The 12,708-nt window shown below is 40.1% G+C and overlaps 1 protein-coding gene across 7 annotated transcripts in view; it reads right to left on the bottom strand.

Annotated features, from left to right (window-relative positions):
* mlphb (melanophilin b) overlaps positions 1–12,708 on the bottom strand; it is a 41,175-nt gene that overhangs the window by 2,905 nt on the left and 25,562 nt on the right. For 2 of the 7 annotated variants that reach the window (XM_044217678.1, XM_044217679.1), the window contains exons 6-14: positions 11,301–11,390; positions 10,121–10,232; positions 8,913–9,154; positions 5,644–5,727; positions 3,464–3,766; positions 1,640–1,789; positions 1,471–1,539; positions 1,012–1,060; positions 319–413 (exon numbers count right to left, since the gene is read on the bottom strand). In XM_044217678.1, the coding sequence (XP_044073613.1) occupies positions 319–413; positions 1,012–1,060; positions 1,471–1,539; positions 1,640–1,789; positions 3,464–3,766; positions 5,644–5,727; positions 8,913–9,154; positions 10,121–10,232; positions 11,301–11,390 (1,194 nt within the window). Of the gene's footprint in view, positions 1–318; positions 414–1,011; positions 1,061–1,470; positions 1,540–1,639; positions 1,790–3,463; positions 3,767–5,643; positions 5,728–8,912; positions 9,155–10,120; positions 10,233–11,300; positions 11,391–11,790; positions 11,830–12,708 lie in introns of all 7 variants that reach the window. The other 5 variants (XM_044217680.1, XM_044217681.1, XM_044217683.1 and 2 more) reach the window with 3 other exon arrangements.

Here is a 12,708-nt window from a genome sequence, read left to right as displayed (position 1 = left end):
TTCCCCTGTTTCCAGTCTTTATGCTAAGCTAAGCTAAATGCCTCCTGTCTCTAACTCTCTACTTAATGTACAGACATGACAGTGCTATCAATCCACTCAACTAACTCTCGGCAAGAAAGTGAATAAGCTTATTTCCAAAAATGTGACTATTCCTTTCAGTTGAAAGTTCTGCTATCACATGTTCTAATTTTTTGCTATAAAGTGTAGACGAGGCTTTGCTCGTCAGTGTAGACGAAGCTTTTTTCCCCCCAAATGGAAGCTATATAATGTTGGAACTGAACTCTTCACTGCACCCAGCACCGTAGAGAGGGGTCATACCGCACTGGTAGCCCTGGTCTTGGGCTTCGCCACTGGGTTCCTCTGTGTCAGGGAGCCCCTGTAGAGGGAGTTCCTCACAAACCTGTCCGCCTGGCCTGGAAACATACAGCAACTACATTGTACATCCATGTTCTGCTGGCTCTCTTTCTTTAACCTAGTACAGTTACAGATTGTGGTTTCCTTTGTTACAAACCTAAAAGCTGGAAGCTTGTTAAGGGCCAGTGGAGGTTTAGAAATTACAGCTGAAGGAGACTAACAAAAATGTTATTGGAAAAATATCATTAGGAAAGTGAATTTGAATCATTCAGTCCTCTCTTATCAACTACTGGTAAGGAGTCAATGAGCAAGGTACAGTAGTACTTGAGTACAAATTGACCCAGTAGAGCTTCTCAGTGGCAAACACCTACTTTAAGGTTAAAAATAACTGAATACCTTGAAAACGTTTTGTATAACCCCTATTCTGCCTCAGAATATTCTACCATATCTAGTACAACACGCCTGAGGGAATTCTGCATGTAGAGGATTTGAGTATCTGACATCATCTGGGAAAAATTAAGCTGTACAACAGGACACAGCGTGCATCAGCTCACTATATAGATCATCGTGTTCTCTGAGTTTAACAAGGTTTAGCTGCTTTGAGTCAGTCGGGAGGCCCTGGGGATCGTGCTCAAGGGCAGCAGTGTGAGTTCTTACTTGTGGGAAAGTTGTGGGAAAGTCTTCTTGCTTGGATCGGGATTGCAGACTAGACGACACGAAAGCGGGGAAACACAGAAAAGCACAAAAGTGAGAATATGGGAAAACATATGACCTATCAGCCTTTTTGGCGTTTTGGAGGATAGAAACATTCATCATCGACAGACCTGCTTAGGAAATGATCTTATTGGTTGATTTGAATCTAAGAGGGCGTTGCCACAGAACTGGGAGTCATATCCAAGACCACGATGTCAAGTCAGTAAGTCAACCAGTAGGATTAAATCTGCCTTCAGAACAGTTCTGTTTCCAAAAATAACTCCAGTGTGCACTTTAATTATATATGATATTGTAATATCATATAATCATCATATAATCAATCATGTAATGATTTTAAACAGCTCTGACTCTGAAACTCTGGCTTAGACGCAAATAAAATAAGTGGAAATTTAATGTCTTTACCCTTCTTCTTCTATCCACTGGCATGCCGGCAGCGTTCAGGGCAGCAATCCTGTTCTCTATGTAGGAGACCTTGGGATAAAAAGAGAGAAAGTGACTCTGTACACTTTTACTGTTTCTGTCTCCTCAAAACAAATCTAATATGCCAACTAATCTTAAGGTGTTTCCTCACCTCACTCTGGGCGCTCTGGACGTTGGCAGCTGCTTGAGCTACCTTGTCCTCCAGCTCAACCAGTAAGGCTGCTGAGCCTTTAAAGCCTGCCTTGGATCCCTCCTGTAGGGGGTGCCACTTCCTCTCCAGGCTCTCTGTTGAATGGTTTGTCTACAAGAGACACATGGTTTTTCACATCAAAAATTGATGAGGGGTGTGGGGGTGTTTGGACAATGTATGCCTTCATTAGATAATCAAACTCTCAAACTCTTTTTGGACATAAAATCCCATTAAGTATTGATTTTAAGCCATTTATTCAAATATAAAGTAAAGTAAATTACTGAAAAGGGTGTTAATTCTCTACAACACCGTGACAACTTGAACACAACGGAACACTGACATGATAAACAGTTTATTTTGTGTAGCCTTCATTAGCATGCAAAATTGGAATTTAACATAGGACACAGTCAATGTTAGCTTCTTGCAGATATATTGGTATTGGTGTATGTTTTAGCTGATCAGTAACAAGAAATGTCAGCACAAAAATATCAAACATCGTGTTTGAAGTCATTACATAGTCTGTACACTGAAGAGTACTGACAAGTGTATTACTGAACTGTAAAATGTCCCACTTAGTACATATCTAAGTTATAATTCTTTAAAAAACTAACTGAATGAATCCTTTTAAAAAAATGTTATTTGTTTAAGTAAAAACCTATGCTAAATTGAATTTTATGCTAAAAAGTTTTGCTTTTTTCAAACTATGGCCACCATCTTTGGTCAGTGCAACAACCAGGTGGTTTTAGTTGCCGAAACTTACCAAACCTCAACCAAAGAGAGAGAGTATATTAAACAACAGTCGTGTGATTCTTTTTTGTAGCTGTCATTCTTAACAGTTTTGGAAAGTACCGACAAATAATGTGGTCCGGACAATAAGGGTGTCAGATCAGAAAATGCTCTAATGACTTTTGGATGTTAATGACAAACAACCTATTTTGTTGTTTAGGTTGGAGGACTTGTTATGCAGCCATTGTTTGATGAAAAGTCCAAAGCAACCTTATCTGAAAGGATGAATCAGGATGAAGGATGAAATCCAGATCAGCCGTAGTATCTTATACTACATCAGCCTCAGCAGCAGCACCACAACTTGAACTAACACAATGGAGCAAGGTCTTAGTATTTATGACATGAACAGCAAGCGCTGCTCTTTCATAAACAGCATATCCTGTAGCTGTCATTCATTTGGTTTGATAATAAGCAGAACAGAAAAGAACGGCTGCTGGGAGACCAGCGGTCCATAACAGCTGACCTTTGCCCCCTTCAGTCATAATGGAAACAAGACAGCCACGCTGCAAAAGAACACAGCAGCTTCACATCTCCAGTGGTTTCCTGCTTGTACAAGCTAGTGTTACGTGATACTTTTTGCAGTTTGAACAGGCCTATAGTAAAGTGATGTAAAAAACAAAACAAAACACATTATCATTCATTACTCACACGAGCACTGTAGCTTTGTTAAAAGGGAAAGAAATGCCAGTGAAAACAGCTGAGGCAACTTAGCACAGGAAAGGTTGCAAAGGAAAAATAAATGCTAAGGCTGAATGACTTGATTTATGACTACACTATGTGCTTGAACTGGAATCCAGCAGAGGTGGTATGGAATTTCATGAGTCAGGCTTTAAAGAACTGAATGTGCAACAATCCAGATGTGCAGTATGTATGTTTCTGATGAACTTTCTGGCATCACATTAAGTGTTAATCCCAGTAAGAATGCTTGTGTTTGAACACAGAGTTTTGTTTTCCTCTGCTGATGTTTTGTTCATTTAATTCTGCCACAGATATCTCTACCTTTTGAGAGTCAGTCAGCTGAGGCTGCTCCTCCTCAAGTTTGGGGACAATGATGCTTGTTCTGGATGTGGGTCTGGTAGGTAATCTGGTGGGCTTGGCATCCCCGTCTGGGCTCCTCCATGCTGGGATCTCTTGGGAGGAGTGTGGCCTGTTGGACTCGTCCTCATCAGAGGTTAGGCTATGGTCACTAATGTTGTCCGTCATCTCGTGCAGCTTCTGTCTTAGCTGCTGCTCCTCTAAGTCCACTTCCTCCCACTGAGGAAGAGGAGAGGTGCTGTTTGGAGTCAGAGGAGCCTGGTTGGTCTGTAGGAACAGAGCAGGGAACATGTGGTTGAGAAAAATGATCTATGCCATTAATGAAAGTCATATATTTTGTGTCTTTGTTTGATTTAAAATGTATTGCTTGAGTGAAAGCAGGTGGTGGGGTGCCTCAGTGGTGTGTTTTTGTGTGTTTCCTCTGGGTGCTCCAGTTCTAAAGACAAACAGATCAGAGGGTGCTGGTGGCGGCACTGACGATGTATGTACTGCTCTAACCTAAACTCCATGGGAAGCATACTACTATATTAGAGGTCAGAGTAATGTTAGCAGCTTTTTCCTGTCCTTTATTCTCATTTGGGAAGGTTTACAGTCCAGCAACACCAGCCAAACTCGCTACCTAAGATATACGCCTGTTAACATGCTGTTTTGAAAATAGTGCCAAATATGTTTGTCCAAGGACGTTTTTAGATAGTGAGCAACCAAACATGGTCATGTTATGAATAACATTGAAATTTTATTTTTATTTGTAATACCGTACTATAATACTATAATAACTGGCTTCACCCTGCAGTACAAGAACAATTATTTTCATGCTACATGTATTTCATATGGATCATCAGCTGGAGAGGATGCTGACTTTTTGCCTGGGACACGTAGTTTTAGCCTCAGTCTTTTAGCATGATATCATGTATGTAGCCATCATGTGTATATTTAATAGTCTTTTATAAAGTTCTCATTTAAAACAAGTCAGCAGAAAACATTTAAATGCCAGCTGGAGTTTTCAACTAATTAACGCTAACCACAGAGTTAGCGTTAATTAGCTAGGTAGCTACAGCTGTTAAAACTGAATAAAAATGCATGTTGGTCCCTCCACCCACCACGCCACTGACACGCCTGTGATCTTCAGGAACTAGCAGGTCTAGAAGACAAATAGATGGATCGAACATGCATGAAAGCATGAGAACTCTCTTGTTACATCAGATGGAAACGAACACAGACGTGTTGCGTGCAGAATCTGCTCTGACAAAACCGGCGAAACATGTGCTGTATGCAAATTGATTTCAGCTGTGGTTTGCCACAAGAAAGAGGAAAAGCACAAGGCTATCAGATATTGCTCTTATTTGAAGCTGAATTGGCACTAATTACCAGGCGAAGTTCTGTGTTCGTTTACGGTTTGCTGTTTTTGTTGGTTGGCTCATTCTCTGATGATATTGGTGTGGATTTAAATTAAAAGCAGACACCAAACCCACATAAGTCATCACTGTTGATGAGAGGAGGATGAATATAAGTAACTGCGTGTCTCTCTTCATTATCAGAATGCCTGAACAATGAGCTGCACATAAAATACCTCATTATTGGGAAGGTGACTTTTCTAAAAACCAATGAATCAAATCCACGGGTCACATTTATCTTTACCAGCAGGTTTCGGAGAAATGTCAGATGCATTCACAAGTTTGAACTGTTGGCTGCTAGCTGGCTACATTGGGAAAGTTGGCCCTTAAACCTGCATTGATCTATTTCCACATCTAGCAGACATGGAACAATGTCTGAGGAATGGGACAGGACTTTGTGATCATCATCTGTTGCCTGGGTACATGCATTTCTGTGGCCAGTAAAGTGCAAAGTTAATATTTCATATGTATAGTAAAACTGAATGTTTGTTTCTCACTCGTTTATCATTAGTATGTTAGTTTCTACTTTATGTCATATGTAATCAGACCAGCTGAAAAGGACTAGTCCCTGTTGCTATGGCTATATACATGTAAACACGTTCTTGCCAGCTTTTTTAATGTTTTTGGTTTCTAATTTCATTCTCCCTGTCATGTAATTACCACAGCCTCCTTCTGCAACATCTGGGCTGAGGTTTGATGATGATGATGAGGATTATTTGGCAACTGTGGTGTGATATTTAATGGATTTACCTGGTCGTATGTTGAGGTGACCTTCTGCTCTAAGTGGTTCAAGAGGGTCTCAACAGCTGACATGCGTCTGTTCAGGTCAGTGATCTGGAGAAAGACAGGGAGAGTCAGGGAGGCTGCAGTCAGATGATGAAGGCAAGATATAATAAAGAAAGAAACGTTAGCAGATAATATCATATCAGAAGCACGGAAAATTGATAGTATGAAGGAACAAAAATTGGGGAATTCAAGAGTTACCACACATGTAAAGTTAACAGTTTTTTCAAGACAAGATGTACAGTACATTTAATAGTTTACATGGTGCTGTTGAAATCACCCTCTCAGTAACAGCATGCCATGTGATATCAAGTTCACTCAGAATTAACTAATCAAATGACAAATTGGCACAGAAAGGTCTTTCAAATACAGATGGCCTTCAATTTATTACCCTCTTGATAAAGTCCATGCTGCACTTTCACATGGTCTCATCAGAGTCTGAGCTCTGAGCCTAATCACCTCATCCCCAAATCTGATTTCACAATAACTGAGAGGGTCCTCTCTAAAATGGCTTGGATGAAGCCACAACAACAGTCTAGATGCAGAGAGAGAGAACACCTCGACAGAAAGGAAAAAAAGAGAAATCGATCAGATCTGTCAGAAATGATACTGTATACGATATAATGTTTCTTTTGCACGTGTGAAATAAAAGAAATGTTCCCTTGGGGTTCCTGGGGGCAGAAAGAGTCATATTCAGATCAGGAAGTCAAGGAGACAGTGAAAGTGACTTTCTCGCCCTGAGTTGTGCCTTTCAGACAACTTTCCTCTTAGACCATGTCCAAATCCTGCCTCTCTAACCCCTTCATACCTAGGATTCCCCTCAGACTTTAGCCAAATTAAATAAATCTAAATGTGATGTCGGTTGTGGGGTTGTTTACTTACTCTATGCTGCCAGGCCACTGTCTGATCAAACCACATCGACACAGCGCCGATGTAGCAGATTAGCTGAGTTTCTGAGTGTTAAACTCTTTTTAAACTCTCACGAAGAAATGATTTTCTTTGGTTGTTGCTGATTTAGTCATGAATAGTTAATGTTATACAGAGTGTAAACTGTATTGATCAAAGTAGGAGCATATCTGCTCCTTCAGACGGGTGTGAGCTGGATGACTGAAAAACACAGCTGAGCTGTGTAGACACGCAATCCAGAATCTCACGTCGGTGCTCAGTTTGGTTGGAATCTGGTGATCATCATCATCCGCATTTGTTATGTTTCTCCACTCATTTATTTATATTTTTCCTTTAATTTGTCATTCGTCCTGTATATTAGACGTGTAAACATACTGTAACTTCTCTCGACAACATTTTTTCCCCACATGTGCCCCGGGCCCATACAGACTGTGCTTGTTGACTCATCCTGATGTCTTGTTCCACAAACATAATCAAATTGGATACATCACTTGACTTTCAACCTCGCTCAGCCACTTGAATGTTTTTCAAATCAGCATCAAACCGACAGGAAGCAACACTCATACGCAGGATGAGTAACTGGTGTCTGAGTAAGCTTGGACCTCGCAGCCAATGAGAAACATCACGTTTCATGTTTTTGATGTCTGACAGGCATATGTTGGGGCAGTATACTGTCTGTCTCCCAGTGTGTTGCCCAGCTGTGAGACAAATATGCCATGACACACGATATCGAAGGTGGAAATCAGCACAGGGCCAGGTGGGACTGATAACACCAGCCCTTTAATTGTCATGGCTGCCTTCCACCACAGAGCTTAATCACTTCCTTTGTTTTCATATTCCTTATCTTTAATAACTACAAAGAACATATTTTTATTCGGATGGTCGGCATTATACCTCAGTAATTACACATTAAGTTCCACAGTGTGTCTGAATCAACTTAAAGACACATGAACTCAAAACTGGAGGGCACATGAGGACACATGTAGACAATCAGTGTACTAAAAGTCAGCCAAACTAATGGTAAACAAAGTGTGTTCTTTATCGGCTCCCCATGAACAGAACAGCAACAGTTGTTGTGATCCTTTCCAGGGACCGAGTTGTATGCTTACACATAAATAGACACTGATGTAATGTATGTAACCTCCCTCTGATCTAGCAGCTGTCTCCCCTACATCACTCAACATGTCGTCACAACGTGTCAAGCTGATAAACTTGTGTGTGTGTGTGCGTCTGTGTGTTAGAGTTCCAACGTGTGCTGCTAGAAAGACCTGGAATGTCAAAAGGAAAATCAGTTTGTTAGCTGTTGTCTTTCAGAAATAGGACTCCAAACCACAATGAATTATTGTACAGAGACTTTTGTGCCAAATGATTCCTCTTTCTTACAACACAAACAGAACAGGATTAGGTTTAGAATTGGTTTCTGGTCTTACCTTGCCCTGTAGTGCTCATTTTAATGAAGCAAATTCCTTCCAACACGCCATGTTGCAGTGAGCTCAGAGCTATGCCACATGTTGCCAGTTGAAGTTTTCTCACTGTCCTTTCTTCCCCTGAATTTACTATGCGCTAGCAAAAATACTTTATTTAAAAATACTACGAAAAATCTAATGGATAGCCAAGTCATCCCATTTGTCCATTTTAATCACTTTTTGGTTTGATTGGGATAGTAATGTTTCAAAATGCTTCAAGATTATTATATATACGTCCAGTTTGTCCCCCACCAACAAGTCAAATTCTTTTTTTTTCTTGAAAATCTTGAACTTTAATAATCCATCATTAAAAGCCACTTTGGTTGTACATACGTCAATAAAGTTGACTGATATCAGACAGAATATCTTTGCAGTGATGGGAATTGATTGTGTAAGGAGGTTGAACATTGTGAACTATGAATTATGTCACATTTCTAATTACAGCATACTGTGTATGTGTTAATAGGTGCAGAATATGGGTGGGTGACACCACAAAATTGGTTTCGACCAATACCAAGGAATACCAGGGCCAGAATCACCAATATCAATACAGATATGGATACTTTTTATCATTAAAAGCAGCTAATGTACTATAATATACGGGAGAAAATGTGTCATGATTTATGAGCTGAATGCATCGCTAATAGGCTACTTCATAAAATATTTTAATTACCACCAAATATACATAGTCATTTCATTTTACTACTAATCACATGCATGTTAAAACAAATGGGAATTTCTAATGGTGAAAAAACTAAAGTTTACTGTGTAACTTCTCTGAACTAAAGAGGTGATTGCCGTGCACATGCACACAACAAGATAGTGATGATGATGAACGATATTAATATGAATCATATTAAACACCTGTGGCGGAGGGTTTGGTGAGTTCTGGCTCTCCTGGGAGATGTGGTTGCAGGGCCCCGGGTGAGACTGGTAGAGAGGGTAGGGCTGGCCGTGGTCATCTTCCTCCTCTGAGTTATCAGGGCCGGGCAGGTAGCTGCTGCTGCCCCGGGGGCCCCAAGCACTACCACTGCCACATGAGGAGTAGCTGAGCCGGGAGATGGAGCGAGATGGAATAGTTTGGCTGTCTGGGTATGCAAGGTCATCTAGAAAAGATACAGGGTCAATCAGTTACTAAAATGAGCAATTCTGTTTCCATAGTTTTTAAGTTAATGCAAAACTCAGTCTCAAGCTGAATGTTTCTGGGCATTTCCTTGTTCCTGAAACGTATAGGGTCTTACATTTTTTTGGCTAATATTTTTTCAGCTTCTGAGCAAAATGTTAAAACACCCAATATGAGCACATCTGCATTAACACCCAAAGACAGTGGTAGAGTAGATTTTATCCAAGACATAGGCTAATTTCCCACTAATGGAGACAACATCGTATATTAAATAAGTCAACAATGAATAATCTTTTCAGGCAACTCAACAAAACTAAAGATACACCCAAAGCATAGCAGACCTATTGTCGCTAGGTTAGCAAACAGTTTGGATATATAGGGCCTACCATGGAAGTAGCCTACATACATCCACTGGCCCTGTAGCTTATGAGTGGAATAGATTTATTGAAACAATGTTGTATATGAACACAGAACATGGCACCATGAACTGGTTGTACAGAGAAAAAAAAGAGACAAATCTTGAAAATCTTGTTGATGAATGTTTGCCCACAAAATAATTGGTGGACAAAAATTGGGACTAATGTTTGTTAAAGAAATAGAGACATAAAATACATTCAGAGTGGAAATGTGGCCATATGTACTGTTTAGAGAAGTTAAGTCACTATTCTCTGCCAATTGTTTGAGAGCTGCAGAGCTCTGTTATAGCTAGTTGGCCCTTTTAGCTTTCTACATTTTCCTTATACGTCGTAAGCAGGTTAACATTGTAACTAACACTGCAGTATGGGTTCTGCTCCTGCTGTGGCTCTACAAGATCTTCTTTTGTGTACATGCTGTGAATTTGCTGTTTTTATCCCCGTGTACGTTAGTGGAGTTTGCTGAAACCATTTAGGTGACCAGATGTGTTTGCTCCTGTCTTAACATTGCTGTGGAGCCATTCCCAGGTCCAGACCTTTGCGTTGCTCCTCCAAAAGCTGGTGGAAAACAGAGGCCATATCAGCCTCAGCAAGCAGCGACTCCCTCACACCTACATCCATGTCCATGATGTCATGGGAGACTGGGACCTACAAATGAGGATGGAGAGTGGTGAGTGCTACTGTGACAAATTGGTCATCAATATAAAGGAGTTAATGACGCTGTTTCAAGCTTAGCTAGAAACTCAGCATCAGAAGAAAAAGGTGGGTGAAGGCTTTGGGGTTGTCACAAAGGTATGATTTAATAAACTGAAGGTAAGAAATACTCACAAATTTGTCGACAATAATTGGAAAAGTTCAACTTTTACTGTTGCTTCACATTTTTTCCAAGCTACATGAGCCACGTAACCATGTATGTGGTTAGTGAGTAGATTAAGTGACCAGCTATAGTAAAATCACTAATGGTGGCACATATTCTTTTACATACTCTGCATGCAAATAAAACACGTTTTGTTTTATTGATTAATAATAGAAATTTTTTAACAAAGATAATAAAGCGCAATGGGCTGCAATATAATAATCAGTAGAAAGTGGTGGCACAGAAGAAATGATGTTATACTGCTCACTTTTGATAAATGTTATGACCAAGTCTATCCACATTTAAAAAAATGATAACTGTGGTGACTGAGGCCTTAATTTGTTGTTTTACTGGCATTAGTTTGGTGTGTTGGTGTTTGGTATGTTGGTTGTGGCTGATGCGGCAACATCTCCTCTGCTTTTTAAAACTTGGCTTTCACAGTTCATAAGATTTATTTTTAAGATATAAACACTGGAGGATGAAGAGTCTACTTTCCATGTAATCCTCAAATGATACAGCCTTTGTGACTTGCTTTCATGCCACTTGAGTCTGTTTACATTTGGTAAAATGCTGTCTTTACAGAGCATTCTGTTAATGAGCTGACAGGATGTGTTAGTGTCTGTGCACACGAGCATGCACATTTGGATGTACACAATGAGTGTATTGTGGCCAGATACGAGAATGAATAATGACAGTGCTCAACACTAATGTAATATTATCTTGCCAAACCAGAAAATGTTTGGCAAAGAAAGAAAACAGAAATAATTTAAAGAAGAAACAGACAGAGGAGCCCTTGTCTGGAGGCATGCAGATTAGTTTGGTTTGGGGAAAAGCTGGTTCTGGGGTTGTCCAGCCTTTACCTGATTTGACCTTCTTAATTCGATGGAGTAGTCACAGCCCAGCTCGAATTCAAAGGGATCGACAGATAGCCGCCTTTTGGCCTTTTTCATCTTTGGAGAGCAGAAAGGGAAACACCATCACCGACAGAGAGGAGAGAGTAAAGAGGTAAGAAAGATGATTAAAATGAAAAGGTAGACCCAAGGAGAGGAGAAGGATTCAGCACCGAAGAAATCCTCGCCACCGCAAAAGACTTCTCACAGTGACACACTGCTTGACAGCATGACATGCTCAATATAACCAACTCAGAACCATTACTGTATGTGCATCATTTTATATTATCAAAAAGAAATTATTCATGCTAATCATTTCTTTTGGAAAACATTAGCCTCGGTTTGTTCCTCTCAGGTATTACCATTACATTTGAGCCACAGCGCCAAGCATCACATTTTCTGAAAACATACATACTTGGCGATCTTTAAAAAACCCAGAAGGACAATTAACAACACTTACTGCTGTTGTGAAGGTATTGCTAGAGTCCTTAAAGACCATCTGGATAAAAAAATATTCTATTAGTCTGTTGCACAATAAAACATGACATATATCCTATGTATATCAATATAACTAATAATACAATTTTTAATTTTGGTTCACATTGTACAAATTGAGCACGGACATATGTCATTCCATCATTATTTTTCTCTTTTCTTTTTTTTGGAAAAACAGATGCTTAGCGCTGACTGAAATGTATCACATGAGAGGCACAACCTGGGGCCAGTAGAACATCTGCTTTGCTATTTGGCTATGTGGCCTGGAAGGATGGGGACTTCTTTTAAGACACAGGTTCAAGCCCTGTGTTGTTGACAGAGGATCCACTTTACCGAAGAATCCTTGAGCAAGACACTGAATCCCTACAGGCTCCAAAAACTGTCCTGTAGTTGCACTATAACTTCTGTGAGTGGGTGAAAAGGAAAGGAAAGTTTCCTTACACCGATCAGTGAGGTGTTTCAAAAGGCAGTACTCTATTTGGAACAGTAGATGGCACTCTGTCTAAGTGAAAAATCAAACAAGGGCTGCAGAAAGCACCACTTGGCCTTCTTGTAGTCTGCCTTTTTGTAACATCCATCAAAAGTCCAATCATATATATAAATGAAACCTTAATCTGTAGTCACATTGGAAAGAAAGACAAAGCATCCAGAGACCCAGAGGAGCCCAGGAGTCCTGTCAACATTGCTTTCTATTCAGCAGCCGCCACAGTGACTGAAAACAAACAAAGCTTAGCTCCTTCATTATACAAAGACTGTGGTATAAACAATAGTAGTTTTGGTTTTATGTGGAATTCCAGTGGACTGGGTGCCCCTTTTTAACAATCTCAGACTTGAACCAGAGGCTCTTTCAACTCTCCTCAGACCCTTTTATGTGTGCGATTAT

The sequence above is a fragment of the Siniperca chuatsi genome, linkage group LG12 (genome assembly GCF_020085105.1).
Source record: "Siniperca chuatsi isolate FFG_IHB_CAS linkage group LG12, ASM2008510v1, whole genome shotgun sequence".
Classification (NCBI taxonomy): domain Eukaryota; kingdom Metazoa; phylum Chordata; class Actinopteri; order Centrarchiformes; family Sinipercidae; genus Siniperca; species Siniperca chuatsi.
The sequence above is the reverse complement of the archived record's forward strand: the minus strand, read 5'-3'. Positions and strand labels throughout refer to the sequence as shown.